Source organism: Sinocyclocheilus rhinocerous, unplaced genomic scaffold, assembly GCF_001515625.1.
Source record: "Sinocyclocheilus rhinocerous isolate Xijiao unplaced genomic scaffold, SAMN03320098_v1.1 scaffold930, whole genome shotgun sequence".
Lineage (NCBI taxonomy): Eukaryota > Metazoa > Chordata > Actinopteri > Cypriniformes > Cyprinidae > Sinocyclocheilus > Sinocyclocheilus rhinocerous.
Window position 1 is genome coordinate 199,076 of NW_015654101.1, and position 14,204 is coordinate 213,279.

General features: G+C 36.6%; 2 protein-coding genes across 4 annotated transcripts in view; one reads left to right on the forward strand and one right to left on the reverse strand.

Annotated features, from left to right (window-relative positions):
* Positions 1-4,556, forward strand: part of fam151a (family with sequence similarity 151 member A) — a 7,125-nt gene extending 2,569 nt beyond the window's left edge. Inside the window, exons 5-8 of the mRNA XM_016523562.1 lie at positions 2,558-2,782; positions 2,863-2,999; positions 3,573-3,707; positions 3,782-4,556. Coding sequence (XP_016379048.1) covers positions 2,558-2,782; positions 2,863-2,999; positions 3,573-3,707; positions 3,782-4,440 — 1,156 coding nt within the window. The 3' untranslated portion in view covers positions 4,441-4,556. The remainder of the gene's footprint in view (positions 1-2,557; positions 2,783-2,862; positions 3,000-3,572; positions 3,708-3,781) is intronic.
* A 1,231-nt stretch (positions 4,557-5,787) lies between these two features.
* acot11a (acyl-CoA thioesterase 11a) overlaps positions 5,788-14,204 on the reverse strand; it is a 13,844-nt gene continuing 5,427 nt past the window's right edge. The window contains exons 5-16 of one of the 3 annotated variants that reach the window (XM_016523574.1): positions 13,337-13,438; positions 12,881-13,028; positions 12,244-12,394; positions 11,082-11,201; positions 10,835-10,973; positions 10,658-10,713; positions 10,280-10,346; positions 9,852-9,935; positions 9,637-9,770; positions 8,451-8,582; positions 6,807-6,933; positions 5,788-6,731 (exon numbers count right to left, since the gene is read on the reverse strand). In XM_016523574.1, coding sequence (XP_016379060.1) covers positions 6,573-6,731; positions 6,807-6,933; positions 8,451-8,582; positions 9,637-9,770; positions 9,852-9,935; positions 10,280-10,346; positions 10,658-10,713; positions 10,835-10,973; positions 11,082-11,201; positions 12,244-12,394; positions 12,881-13,028; positions 13,337-13,438 — 1,419 coding nt within the window. In that variant the 3' untranslated portion in view covers positions 5,788-6,572. Of the gene's footprint in view, positions 6,732-6,806; positions 6,934-8,425; positions 8,583-9,636; positions 9,771-9,851; positions 9,936-10,279; positions 10,347-10,657; positions 10,714-10,834; positions 10,974-11,081; positions 11,202-12,243; positions 12,395-12,880; positions 13,029-13,336; positions 13,439-14,204 lie in introns of those variants that run through there. The other 2 variants (XM_016523575.1, XM_016523576.1) reach the window with 2 other exon arrangements.

Genomic DNA, 14,204 nt, shown 5'->3' on the forward strand with positions numbered 1-14,204 from the left:
TGTCTGGCACTGAGCCAGATACAGACGCGTTTTTACAGCACTGCGCATTAACCAATCACACACGATGCTGTTGAGCTTATGAATGCAATGACCAATCAGAGGTGTTCAGATGAGTAATCGCTAAAATGCCAGCGTTTTCTTCACTCGCTCGCTGAATGTATACCTCTTTCTGGCGAATTCTCTCGTCAAAAACAACAAAGTGCAAATGTGAGTACGAATCTGTAAGATATTAATTTCATAGTGTAAACAGCTTCAGTAATTTTAATGGGAGTTTTTGAGAGTGCTTGAACTAGACTGTCAGTGAAAATGTTCTTTGATAATGTAAATGTTCTTTGCTCTCTTTCTGTACAATGAAAGTGTTATGATGATAAGTAGCCTAACTTACAATGTTTTTATTCACATTAACTTTCAATGTTAAAATCACATTAAATATAAACTCGTATTAAAAATATGAACCATTGCCCACTATAGATCAACATAATCTATAAGGTAAGAATCAAGATATTTTATGATCGATGTTTCATGTTCCTGTGGCTCGGTGGTAGAGCATTGCATTAGCAGCGCTGAAGGTCGTGGGTTCAATTCCCAGAGAACACACATACTGGTAAAAAAATGTATAGCCTGAATGCACTGTAAGTCAGCATCTGCTAAATGCATTAATTCATTATTATATAGTTAATGCTTTTGGGGATGTTTCGAATAAAAAGGAAAAAATAAATAAAACATAACTGGTGCTTGAGGCAGACAGAATAACTCCTATTAGTTAAATATGAGCAGAACCATTATAGCACCATACCCCGAAGGCCCACACATGCTTCTAGACATGATAAGAGAATATTGTGATCGACCAAGTCAAATGCAGAGCTAAGGTCTAGCAAGACCAAAGCCATAGATTGCCAGGTATCAGTGGTGAGAATTATAAGAGGGCCGATTCGGTGCTGTGACTGGCTTTAAAACCAGACTGAAATTTCTCATGTATATAGTTATCCTTCAAAAAAAGACAGACATTGGCTTAGGACAGCTTTTTCAAAAATGTTTGAAATTTTAGCTGATAGCTTGAAAAACTTGCTTAAGAAAATGTGTGAGAATCACATCCTGAGGGCAGCTAGTAGGTTTTAAACTTGCAACAATCTCATTAAGGGAGTCCAAGGTGATAGGCTCAAAGACAGACCATGTAGAGGAGAAAAAGGGGACATCAAGTGGCGTATAGGCTGACAAAGGCATTAGAGATGTAATCAGTGAGATCTTATCTTTAAAATATCTCGCAAAATCCTCACAGAGAGAGTCAGACGTCTCTTGAAAATTATTAATAGTGGGATTGAGAACAGAATCAGTTATTGAAAATAAGGCATTAGGCCTGATACTTTTACATAAAATCAACTCTGAGAGATATTTATGCTTGGAAGCATTAGCAGCTCACTGAAATGCAGAAAGGGAGTCCTTTAGGATTCCATAGGAGAATATATCCTTATTCCACTTACGTTCAGCCCTTCTACAGATCTGTCTGAGCCAAGGCTTAGAGTTGTGCTTATGTTTTTTCACCTTAAGAGGAGCAACAACATTTAAAATATTAGAACAGTTGGAATTAAAAAAGTTAAAATGTTCATCAGCATCCAGATAGCTTAAAGATGAGTACATGTCCTGATTGGCACGTAGTTCGAAATATAATGCAGTAAAATCCTCGCTTGAGCAGTTGGTAAAGACACGAATCAACCGTGGACAGGGTTGATGCTTATGTGTAGTTACAGTAAAAGGTAAAGAGAACAGGCTGTCCTGGTATTTAGACCAAGCAGCACTGCAAGTATGATGCTGTGCATTGCTTTTGTACAAGAGTTATTCAAACTAGAAGTTGAGTAACTTACATTATAGACCAAATATTTCCAGTTATGTATATATATTTTTTGCTCCACCAAAGGTCATTTTACATAAAACAATGCACAGTCTCAGAAAACTCAGAACGCTCACCTAATGTTCTCTTATGATTCACATTTGGTTATTTTTGGGAAACAATAACATTCTAGGAATATTGTCTGTAGGTTCTTTTCAGAATGTTGTTGTTGTGGTGGTTTTTTTTGTTTTTGTTTTGTTTTTTTAGTCCGAAAACCGAAAGCGAACCTACAGTACCCATAATATTCATGAACAAGGTATTTTTTAGATTTTATTTTAATAATAAAAAATTATTATTCCCAGAACGTTTTGGGAACCAAAAATTGTTAGCTGGGGTAGTTGTGATTCATTCCCGAAAAAAAAAAAAAAACAGGGACTCGCTCATTAAAACAGGCAGTTGTTTCATTCCTGAATGAATTACTGTGATTAAACAAATTGAGGGAATGAATGGTTTAATAAATGGTCACTCATATGGACGATCACTTATCTCCACCTACTGGCGTAACTGTGTAACGTGAAGAAAGAGGCCCTGAAAAATCTTGTCAAAACAGGGTCTGGAATGCAATTAATATGTAATGCATTGTAATGATATTCTGAACAACATAACTAATTTTGTGATCTGCTGATTGCTTAATGGTGTTTTTCAATTGCTGACTTTTTTTATTGTAAGGTTTTTTGAACACATTCAGCTGAAATTTCCTGACGTCACCATTTCTCCAGGATGGAAGGTTCTTTATCTTTCCATCTTCCCTAATGTGACATACACACGCAGTATGGTGGAAGAGATGTACTCTATTGTAAGACACCTCCCTCAGAAAATCACCTTTCCTGTCCATGCTTTGATGGCCAAGAATGGGTGGCCACACCTGAGCTGGCTGCTCAGCCAGTCTTCAAGGTAACTTAGTTAACTCATTCCAGTAAAAAAAAAAAAAAAAGATTATGTTTATACTATGTTCTGGACTGGTTATGATACAGGTTCAGTTTAACCCTGTGGCAAGGAAAGGAGAACCCCACCGTGAATGACCTTCTCTTCATCAGAGACAACAGCAACCCTCTGCGCATCTATTATGACATCTATGAGCCTGTGCTCTCACAGTTCAAAGAAGCTGCAAGTAAGTGACATCATGGTCTTGCATATTAAACCTCACATAGTGTATAGGGATGTACAATATATTGGTACAATATTGGTTATCTGCCTTATTAGAGTTTTTTTTAGAGGTTTTGTTTGATATTGGACATGTAATTGTACAACTGCTCAACAAAAGTTTATTTTATGAACCCAAAATGTTTCTTCTTCTTTGCATAAAGGAAGACCAATTCCCATGTAGATTTTGCATTGTCTTTTTCATGCATTGTTTTTCATGCAAATTCGCCGTACTGATCAACAGAAAGCTACTTGGTTTTTGAATGACTTCTGTAATCTTTAGCAAATGTTTAAAATGTATATACATTTTTAACACTGTACATTGTAATGTTGTTATGCCTAAATTAACTTGAAACATTTCAAATGATTGACTTTATTTTTTAGTGCTTTATTTTTTATTTATTTAAACAGAATAGCATAGCAAAATAATTGTCAGAATTTCTTATTTTGTTCCTTTTATTTATTGTTTTTCAGTTTCGGTCATAATTTTAAATTATCCCTAATTGTTTATATCAGTAACACAGGCATCTTCTTTTCTCAGAGCTGAGAAACAGACCCAGAAGATTTTATCCAGGTGGGGACATAATTGGCTATTTCAGGCCGATGAACCGTGATGGACTCAACATCCAGTGGGACACAGTGACCAATAAAGATTATTTGCTATATCTGCTCGAAGGTGTGATTTTAACAGCTGTGATAATGTGAAAATGCATAGATCTTGATCAATATTAATGCAAGTATTTTTTGCAGACAGCCAAGGGGGAATGCTGGTGATCCCAGTAATATCTAGTTTAGGTCAACCAAACATTCCCGTCATTCAGGGATCCCAGCCTGAACTGCCTCTACAGGACTGCCTGGAGCTGATTCTTGCCTCCAAGAAGTCGTGGGGAATCTACTTAAGGATAAAGTCCCAGAGTCAGCTGAGCCTCACACTGGAGCTCCTCCGTCAGGCATATGACAGAGACCTGCTGCACCACCCCACCTGGGTCAACATGGACATAGCACACGGAGCTTTCTATATTCAAGACTATGTGACAGGGGCGGAATTCTTGAGAACCATTGATCAAATCTTTCCATATGTGACCTTGGCTCCAGGTTGGCCTAAAGAGGTTCTTGATGAAGGCTACAAACCAGAGTTGGTGGAGGACATGGTGCAGCTCTTCCAGGGGGCATGGCAAGATGTTTCACTGCAGCTGCATGCTGAGACCCTGTACAGGACTGTGACTGGATGTAGAAGCCTTCTCCATGCACAATCACGCTTCTCAATGACTCTAGAGCATCAGGCAGAGGACAGAGGCCTCAATACTTGGACTGCAAGCTTAATGGCTATCAGAGCACTGAACAGACAGCAGAGCTTCTACAACATGCCTAATATGTACAGAGAACATATAGCAAATATGTCAGCTTGAAAATCAAGATCATGCAGCACTGACAAAGACATTGCAAAATGACAGTTAAACTGTGGTTTCAGTAGTTCACGGACAAGATTGTAAACCTGAAAATGTACATAAAAAGATAGATTTTTGATAATTGAATTCTTTCATAGATGTAATAATTTTTATTATTAATGAGGTTTTTTTTTAATATACATTTTTTCATACATACATTAAAAGTAGGCCATTTAACACTTTTAACAATAACTTTATTTAAATTCAGTTGCCAGTCTTTACAAATTTTAAATTGAATCATTATATGTTTAATCATAATGACAAAGAATTAGTAAACACACAATAAAACTGTCATTTTCTATACATCCCTGCGCCAAAAATAATACTGCTATAAGACAGGACAAAGCAAAGAAAGTTTTTTTTAAGTGACAAATAATGTTTTGGTGTAATATGTAAATATTATTATGGATCCCAGTGTTAGAAATTAGGTTTATTTTTAAAGATATTTCAGCATGATGTTATGTGAACCTGTTGCACTGTAACAGTGGCTTTGCAAAATGGCTGTTAGAGCACAAGGGGTGCCCTATAGTGGATTTAAAAAAAAAAAAACTTCACATGTCAACAAGGATTACTCTGTTTCTGCACTGCACATTTGATCATTTATATAATTTTATCGATTTTTCAGATTTGTATTATTTTTATTTATGTACTTTTAATGAGTACTGTTTTTTATTATTTCTATGGAAAGCGCTTTGAATTGCCATTGTGTATGAAATATAAATTATAAATAAACTTGCCTTGCTAACTTAAACTCCAAGGACCCAGATAGTAAAAAATGTTTATGCTTCATTTGCAAAGCCTTCCTTATATGGTATCAGCCCATACATGGTATCATTTGAAAGCTTAGAGTGTCTTCTTTACAAAGAATACCATTACCTTTGGTTATGATACAAAAAGCAGTAAAATGAAGCTTAGAAATGTATTCGACCCACACACGAATTTCCGCCTAATGATTGCGAATAATTTTTCAGAAGAATGTGTATTTTTTATATTTTTCACAAAACAGTCAAGTCATATATCACAAGAAAGCTCTCATTCTCAGGAATTTGACTATGTAGATTATTTCATTGTGTGACAATCACAGATCGAATGATCTTCAATAGAATCGCTATAGAATGCGCTTTTGCTCCGTTTTTGATAGAATCATTATTTTGAAACGTAAAAGCACAGCTAACAATCTGATAAACGATGTATTGACAGTAAAGTACAGTACAGGATGCGTTTCAGTAAATATACATGGATATTATTACAGTGCTGTGTTTATAAACAGCTATTTCTTTGTTTCACATTCTGAAGACCAGATATTAAAAAGAGGTCTCATAAAAAGAGGTAATTTACACGTAGAACAATACAAAACCGACCTGTTTACTTACAAAGGTCAGAGAAGGGATGGAAAATAGTCATGTACAGTAATTCAAAGTTTCAATAATAATCCTTGAGACAGATTCAGTGAGTAAATATATTTGTTCTGAGCAAACAGTGAGGGAAATGCCAGAGAAAGATCTTTTTTCTATTGTATTATTTTGCGCCATCCAGTCTTACAAATCGAGCCAAGTACCTTACAAACCTCCTGTGCTCCCAATAATTTTTAAACATGTTGACAAAAATTCAGAGGGTCGGCCTGAATTTGACCAGAGATCTCCCCATTCCCAAATCATACACAGACACATCACATCTGGAGAGTGCAGACTCTCCCGTTTTTTAACCAAATTACTTTGCTGTTCTCTCTCTAAAACTTGCACAGTCAAGTTTTTTTTTCTTTTTCTTTTTCTTTCCAAAGCAATAGCAGCAACATTGAAAATTCAACCACTGTGTTTAGCGCAAAACTTCATGCGATTGCCATACAGTACAGTCGTGCCATGTTTCAACTGCTTTGACACATTTATCAGGTTAACTGATAACATAACGTGTGCAATGTCTCACAACCTCTTGAGTATCTGAACTCAAACAGTTTATTTCTGGCTTAACCCTAATACACTTAAGTGGGAAGAAATTAAAAATACTACAAAAATATTAGAAATGGCCCCTGTAAAAGCATAAACTGAAATATCAGTTGTAGCACATCATGATGAGTTCAGCCCAGCAGCTGCCAGTTATAATGCAGAAGGGGTGAATGCAGATGTGCTGATTATGTTGTCCAGTAGATACTGCCTGCATGCACAGAATATTGAGTAGAAACTGGACGAGAGACCTGCAATGTCAGTGGAGATGTATGGCAGGACTTCTGGACTGGCCTGATTATAGTAGGAAATCTGAGGGCAAAACAGAAAACCTATAAGACACTTCACTGTGAAGTACATTGTGACCATCATTTAGTATTTTCCTACCTTCGAGACACTTTTTGAAACCTCATAAATGGTGAACCCAGCACAGACCACCTCACCCCTGTGGAATTCCTCTGTGGGTGGGTGAGAGGGTAGAGCAACTGATCTTAGGGCAATTACATATGGATCCCTAAAAAACAAATATACATTATATGTAAATTTTAAATATAATTGTGCTGCATTCATGCCATGTCGTAATTACTAGATGACAACCCGTGACATTCTACTCGAAGCTGTTTACTTCCTCAGACTCGGAATTATGCATTTCTGTGACAAAACTATTAAAGGGGTCATATGATGCGATTTCAATTTTTCCTTTCTTTTTGGAGTGTTACAAGCTCTTGGTGCATAAAGAAGATCTGTAAAGTTGCAAAGACTAAAGTCTCAAATCCAAAGAGATATTCTTTATAAAAGTTAAGAGTCAATTACGCCTACCTAAAACAGCTCGTTCTAACACGCCCCCACATCTACATCACGATGTGGGAAGATTTGCATAACGCCGGCCAAATGTTCACGCAAAGAAAGAAGGCGTAACTTTTATTCTCGCTGTAGTATTGTTGTTGCCGCTGCTGCCATGTCATGAAGGCGCTGTGTGTTTCGTTGTGAAAGCAAAACTACTTTGTTTGGCCTTCCAAAAGAGAACGATATCCGCTTCGTCATGCCTGGAGCTGATCCGTGTTGGTCGCTGAGGAAATACATCAACTTCGCACTGTGGATCGCCGGATCGGCTTTCACCGTGGACGAAGCGGAGTCCAGCCCGGGGTCGTCACATGTGGTTGCCGCAAACCTGCCGGCCGCTCCTTTGTCGAATCCGCTGGCCATGCCGTTCTCAAGCCGGCCGGCCGTTTCTCACTCAAGGCCTCCGGCCGCCGCTCACTCAAGCCCGCCGTGTGTGACGCTGTGTATACACCAAATAATGTTCTTTTTAGCAACATCATATGACCCCTTTAATGCCAAAATGAATCTGTGTAATTTCAGTAATCAGTAGAAAAAAAAAACATATCAAGTAACAGCTGTTATGCAAATGCATTAATAAACTTTGTGGGACATTAGACGTATTCAACTGTGTGCTAGCTGCTTTAAACTGTATTGTATGTCCTTCGTTATTTTTTTAGATTATTCTTGCATCTTGTAACAGAAATATTATTATATTTAATATTTTATATATTAAAATAACCACTTAACTACATTTTACTGCTAAGGCCACTGCCATTTTAAATGCGTTTCCACATGCCATTGCAGTGGTCATGTGAAGTTGGACCTTGTAATTACAAGTTTTACAAGAACGTGAACACGTTTTACAAGATGGAACCTCATTAACTGCAGTTTCGACATGTGGACATGCCTTTAGAGAAACTCATGGGCGCTTAAAAGAATAGATCACCAAAAAATGAAAATTTGCCTAAAATTTGCAAATTCACTGCAAAGGATGCAGTGGTGAGCATTGATGTAATGCTAAATTATTTATTTAAAGGCAACAAATTTATCTTATTTACTTCATACCTGGTCTTATTGTTCACAGTTTATTAGTGCATATTATTTCTAATAAAGAAAAAACTGTCTGTGTAATATTTTTCTTTCACTGAAGTAAAGGTAGCAAATGTTAGCTTTTAATACCACACCTAGAATTGCTATAGTCATCCTCACCCGCTATCGCAGGGTGGTCTTCTAGAGGCCAGTAAAATGAAGTCCTGATATTGTCCTCCTTTACTGACCGAAGGAGTAACAACTTGATAGATGAAATCATCCTCATCAACCCTAAGGAGCAGCTTACACAAACTGCACAAAACAATACAAAAAATGTAAAGGTCCATTTGAATTGGCATTTGGATATGCATTTTTGAATAATGGATATTTCAAAATGACATACAGTATGATCATGTAACAGACAAAAGAGTTTACATGTACAGATACAACTTACTAATGTAACATTGGTAATAACAGTGCTCACAATGGCCATATCAGGTATGTGCATGCATAATTCATTTCCAAAATAAAGAGGATATCTGATAAAGATATTTTAATTCTTATTTGTAAAAAAAAAAGGTTTGATAAATCTCCAGTATTTGGTTTTGGTGTCTTTTTTTGTTTTAAGAGTCTTAGTGACCTGATAGACTAAAGAAATAAAAAAGAATTTGGTTTTGTGCAACCGTACTTGACAACTGAGAATATTACAGTCTGAACTAGTTATAACTTCGTCTACAGTCTAATGTCCTTGCTTTAAAAAAAAAATTGTCTAGAGACTTCATAGCTGACTTGCATAGTGCCAAACGACGTAATATTTCTTGAGAGTTAGTCGAATCTATGGTCAGAAGGGCACCCAAAACTCGTAACAATCACAATTTCTTCTCTATCGAGCTCAAATTTATCGATGTTATCCGTTGTTATCCGACATGATCTTGTTCAGTTCTAATCCCAACTTTCAACTTTATTCTTTGACTTTTCTCTGCAAATGACTTTTCTCTGCTTTGTTTCAATCAGCAATGTTGTGTCGTCAGTTTATCAGTCTTCAACCTACCTGTTATCCTCCCCTAGCCTTTTGGAATATGGCTTTAGCATACAGATTGAACAAGTATGGTGACAAGATGCAGCCCTGTCATAAACCTTTTCGAAACCGAAAACCAACTTATGTCTCCATAATTCATTTGAACCATTATTTCTACTTTAAAAGTTGCTTATGTTTTTGTACTAAACAGTTTTTGAATAAAAAGCATTACATTTATTCATTTTGAGCGAATAAGCATGATATTTATCTCTGGCCTTCCCTATTTCATTTGTAATTAAAAGAGTCAGTACAGTAGCTAATAATACTGTGGTATGTATAGTGTCTCACGTATAGTGTTGGTCCCATTCATGTCTGCGACTGATATCTGAGAGGAGGATGAAGGCTCTTTGTGCTGGGATTTCCATCTCAAACTCCACCCTGAAACACAGACTCTGACTCTCCTCCACTGTATACAGGCTCACCTGCCCAGTGCAAGACAAGGTATCTAATGTTAAAGTGTGAACTCTATAATATGCAACTGACATATGAAGAATAGTGCTTACATTGTTCTTCTTTGAGCAGAGATCCCAGTTGTTTTTGGCTGCAAGCATCTTCAAGGCAGACACATTATTGTAGCTCAGATAAACCTGAAAGTGAGAATAGCCTTACAAAAAAACAGTGCTTTTCATCTCTTTTACACATTATCAGTGATTTTGCTCAAAAGGTGAGTGAGTGAAACACACTGTAAATACACTGTAAATTATATAAATAGTAAATATCTGATTACTACTGAAATCCATTTCTTAATGCCAGTCACATTTACATAATTCTGCATATCTTGTCTGTTTTTTTATCTTTATTTTGGATGTCTATCCTGATATATATATATATTTTTTTTTACACATAAGCCCTATTCATGCCACAAGTTTGGACCTTGTAATGGTAAACAGACCTTTGGATAACATGTATTTTCTGAAGAAGGGAAAGTTACCTGGTTACTGGTGTCCCATGGGACAGACAGTGGCACCTCGGTCTGCTTGCATGAGATAATGTACTTCCTGAGTAGAAACAAAGGCCAGATGAGCAAATCATGTTTTTGAGAGAAATTGAACAACAGGCAATACAGCTAAATGATGCTCAGGAAAAATTATATATTACTTTATATCATTTCAATATTAATTTAATTAGCCTAATAAGAAAAAATATATATATTTATCTATAATGTTGATCTACTTTTTTTTAGCAGTGTTGACAGCACCATCTGTGGGTGAGCTGAAGGTTTTGCAGTCTAGTCAACTCTTCTCACATGGTTTTGTGAGGTTATAAACTGGAGTTTTTGTTATGAATGGACCAGCACCAGTTTTGCTACCTATCAAGACGAATCTTCTTCCTGGCAAGGGCCTCCTGATATCTCCTCTGTCCCTCCTGTCAGAAAATTCAGAATAGTATTCAAAATTCAGATTTTACAATATCCAATTTACTTTAACAATCAAGTGAGTGTTGGCATGAATGTTTGCACCATGAACACAAAATCTGGACTCTTCACCTGAGGTTCAGGTTTTATGGGGGGCAGTGGACATGGCCTTCCTTTCTCATCCAGCACCTCAAACGTCATGAAGGCACTATTAATATGCCTCAGAGGTTCATCTCCGTGATAGGCTTCTGCACAGACACCTACCTCCATACTAAAAAACCAGAGATACTGCCAATGAGCTGTATGACATCATCACTGTGTAGTCATTAAAATATAAATACATCTCTTAGATACTGATAGATAGATTATATAAGCTCACCTGTTCTTGAATGTGTTATTGACAATGGCCTTTAGAACCAAACGATCTCCAACCTGGGAAGGGCCTCTAAAGTGAAACATGTCTATAGCCCTCAGAGTTGGATGATCATGGCATAAACGACTAAAAAATGAAAAAAGAGAAAGCCAATATATGTCTCTAGTTTTTTATTAATTATTAGACCATTACAAGACACAAGATGTTTTTTGTCCTGTGCTGACATACTTCCTTATATAAACATGAAGATATTGTTGTATTTAATTTGCTACTTGTCTAGTTAGTTGCAGGTTGTATAGGGAGACTTTCTTATTTTAGATACAACAAAATGATACAAGAATTATGCATGTTTGTAAAAAACTAATCCATAACAAGTCCATAATCCATAACAGTGCTTCCTCCAGTTAAAAAGTCCATCCCCTGTTGTTCTCTCAAATCAAAATGCACCGTCATATTTGTTTAAAAGTATTCTGGACTGGTTTTAAATGGTGTTTGATCTGTGATCTCTTTTGATTCAGACAGCACAATTTTTTTCACTGGAGAATGCAATATTTTTGGATAGAGGACTCATATTTTAGCCAGAAGCAAGTTAAAAACATCTTGATGGATTTGTTTTACAAACACACAGATTTTTTGCTTCACAAGACATTAATTGTTGGACTGGAGTTGTGTGGGTTACTTGTGGATTAATGTGATATTTGCATCAGCTATTTTAATTCTCATTCTGACAGCACCCATTCACTGCAGAGAATCCACTTGTGAGCAAGTGATGTAATGCTAAATTTCTCCAAATCTTTTCAGATGAAGAAACAAACTCATCTACATCTCGGCTGGCCTGAGTATGAGTAAATTTTCTTTTTTGGGTGAACCATTCCTTTAATTGTGTATATCTTAGGAGTACATAGCATATAGATAGACCTCAAAGCTAACACAGATTAACTAAATGGCACAAAATCTGATTTCACAGTGTTTTTAAGAAAGCTTAAGTTTATGTTATATGCTTTAAGTAAACCTTTCTATATGTACTGTCATTACAGAAGTCTCTTTTGCGGCTTGTTTGTATCAACATTACAAACCTTGAACCCTGATCTATTGCAGGCTAAGGGTTAATAAAGCTAAATATTAACTGCTGTATAAAAATGCACTTTGCAAGTGTGCAGACACACACCTGGCTGCAATGGTAGCAACATTTTCCATCCAGGCCATAATCTGGCCTCCGAATGTGTTGACCTGGTGATTGGCATGAGGAGGAAGTACCAGCTCGACACTTTCCACTCTTGTTCTTTCTGTCGGCAAAGCCTCATCTTCATCATGGTTCTCTGTCTCACAAACAATAAAACACCTCCTCAAGATGCTAAACAGATGCTTGGAGAAAACTAAATGATTGTCTAGAACAGGTTCAATAGCTTAAGAGTCATAGTTCACTCTAAAAATGAAAATTCTGTCACTATTTAGTAACTTTATTGTTGTTCCAAACCTGTATGATTTTGTTCTGCTGAATGACTTTCTTCTCTATGACTCTCTTCATACAAAAAAAGTGGGGATTCTACAGTAAATATCTTCTTTTGTGTTCCACAGAAAGTTATTCAGATTTAGAAATACATGAGGGTGAGTAAACGATGACAGATTTGACATTTTTGGGTGAATTATCCCTGTAGGGCTAAGTAACTCACTCTGTCTGAGATATTATCACATGTGCATATGCACTCAGTCTGTGAGCCTTAGCGTAATGTTTGCACAAAGCCTTTTGTCTTTCCCAAAGTCTTTACCAAAAGGGAAGTGCCTCCACCACTTAAGACACTTACCCTCACTGATACTTCTCTGGAAGGTCTTGTTGTTAAGCAAGTCCTGCATGATGTCATGGTGAATGAGTCTCATCCTCCTCCTCTCAGCTGCTAAACTGTGCTCCACCTGTTCTTGGTGTGTGCAGGGCACAACCTGCCTCAGCTGCACCTGCAGTTACAGTCCCAACAGATTTCTTATCTACACATTGCCTGAATTATTGATAACTGGTTAAAAATTAGTGCAGAGTAAAGGTGCATTTAGATACTGTGCAGAAAGCAACTGTATCTGCCTTGTTTATTTGCATGCCATTTGCCTTGTTTCCTTATTTGCAGTGTTTCCTTATTTCCACAGTTATAACAAAAAGGTCAAATCAGTTTGTAAAACATGTTTTTCCCCATTAACTAAGATATAAGTGAGCATAGCATATTTATAAACATTATTATTATAAGCATTCCTATGGCATTGTTTTCTCATACCTTGTTTGCATCTGTGCGTTTGGCGACAAATGTGGCAAAAGCCTGACACACTCTCCAATGACGGCCACTGTACAGGTCCTCACAGCTCACCTCTATCCCCACCTCACACACAAACACCAATACATACACGAATAATTGCCATTCTACATATTTTATTTCTTCAAATAAATGTGAAGTGAATTCAAAATGGTTCTCTATCATCAACAGTACTCTAATAATTCTAATGCAGTACTCTCAGTACTCTTAAAGCTGCAGTCCATAACTACGGTTAGCTTATAATAATGTTTTCTAATTTGAGTGGTACGGGTAATTCGAGCATGTTGCTGCGTCATTACGTCACGTCTGTAAACATAAAGAAGTTGTCCCGGCTACTAGGCTATCGCATGTGAGGATCCTTGCAGGTGGCCGATCGTTTATAGCCTTTTCTCACAGCAGCTGGAATAATGAAATGTCAAAAAATCATTTTGATGGCGGATTGTAATTCAGAAAGGATTATATGAAACACATGTGAATGAAATTAAATTATATTCCAGTTTTAAATGTGCTTCTGATTACAGATAGCCTGGGATTACATAAGATTTGTATTTTAAAGACAACCAGTTCGAAGGGAGCATAGTTTGCTTTTTGGGTTAAAATGGTAAATGGTATGACAATTAGAGATTAGACTGTACAGAAATTGAAATCTACACACGAATACACACTATACTCATATAGTCACGTAAAACTGATGTTGTTAACATTAATAATCTGAGAATAAAGTATAACAATAATAATAATTTGCACGGTTTGATGTGATATGAGCTAATCGATCGTTAGATTAAATCACCATTGGTAGCACGATTTATTGTAATGCTTTTTTCCTCAGTTG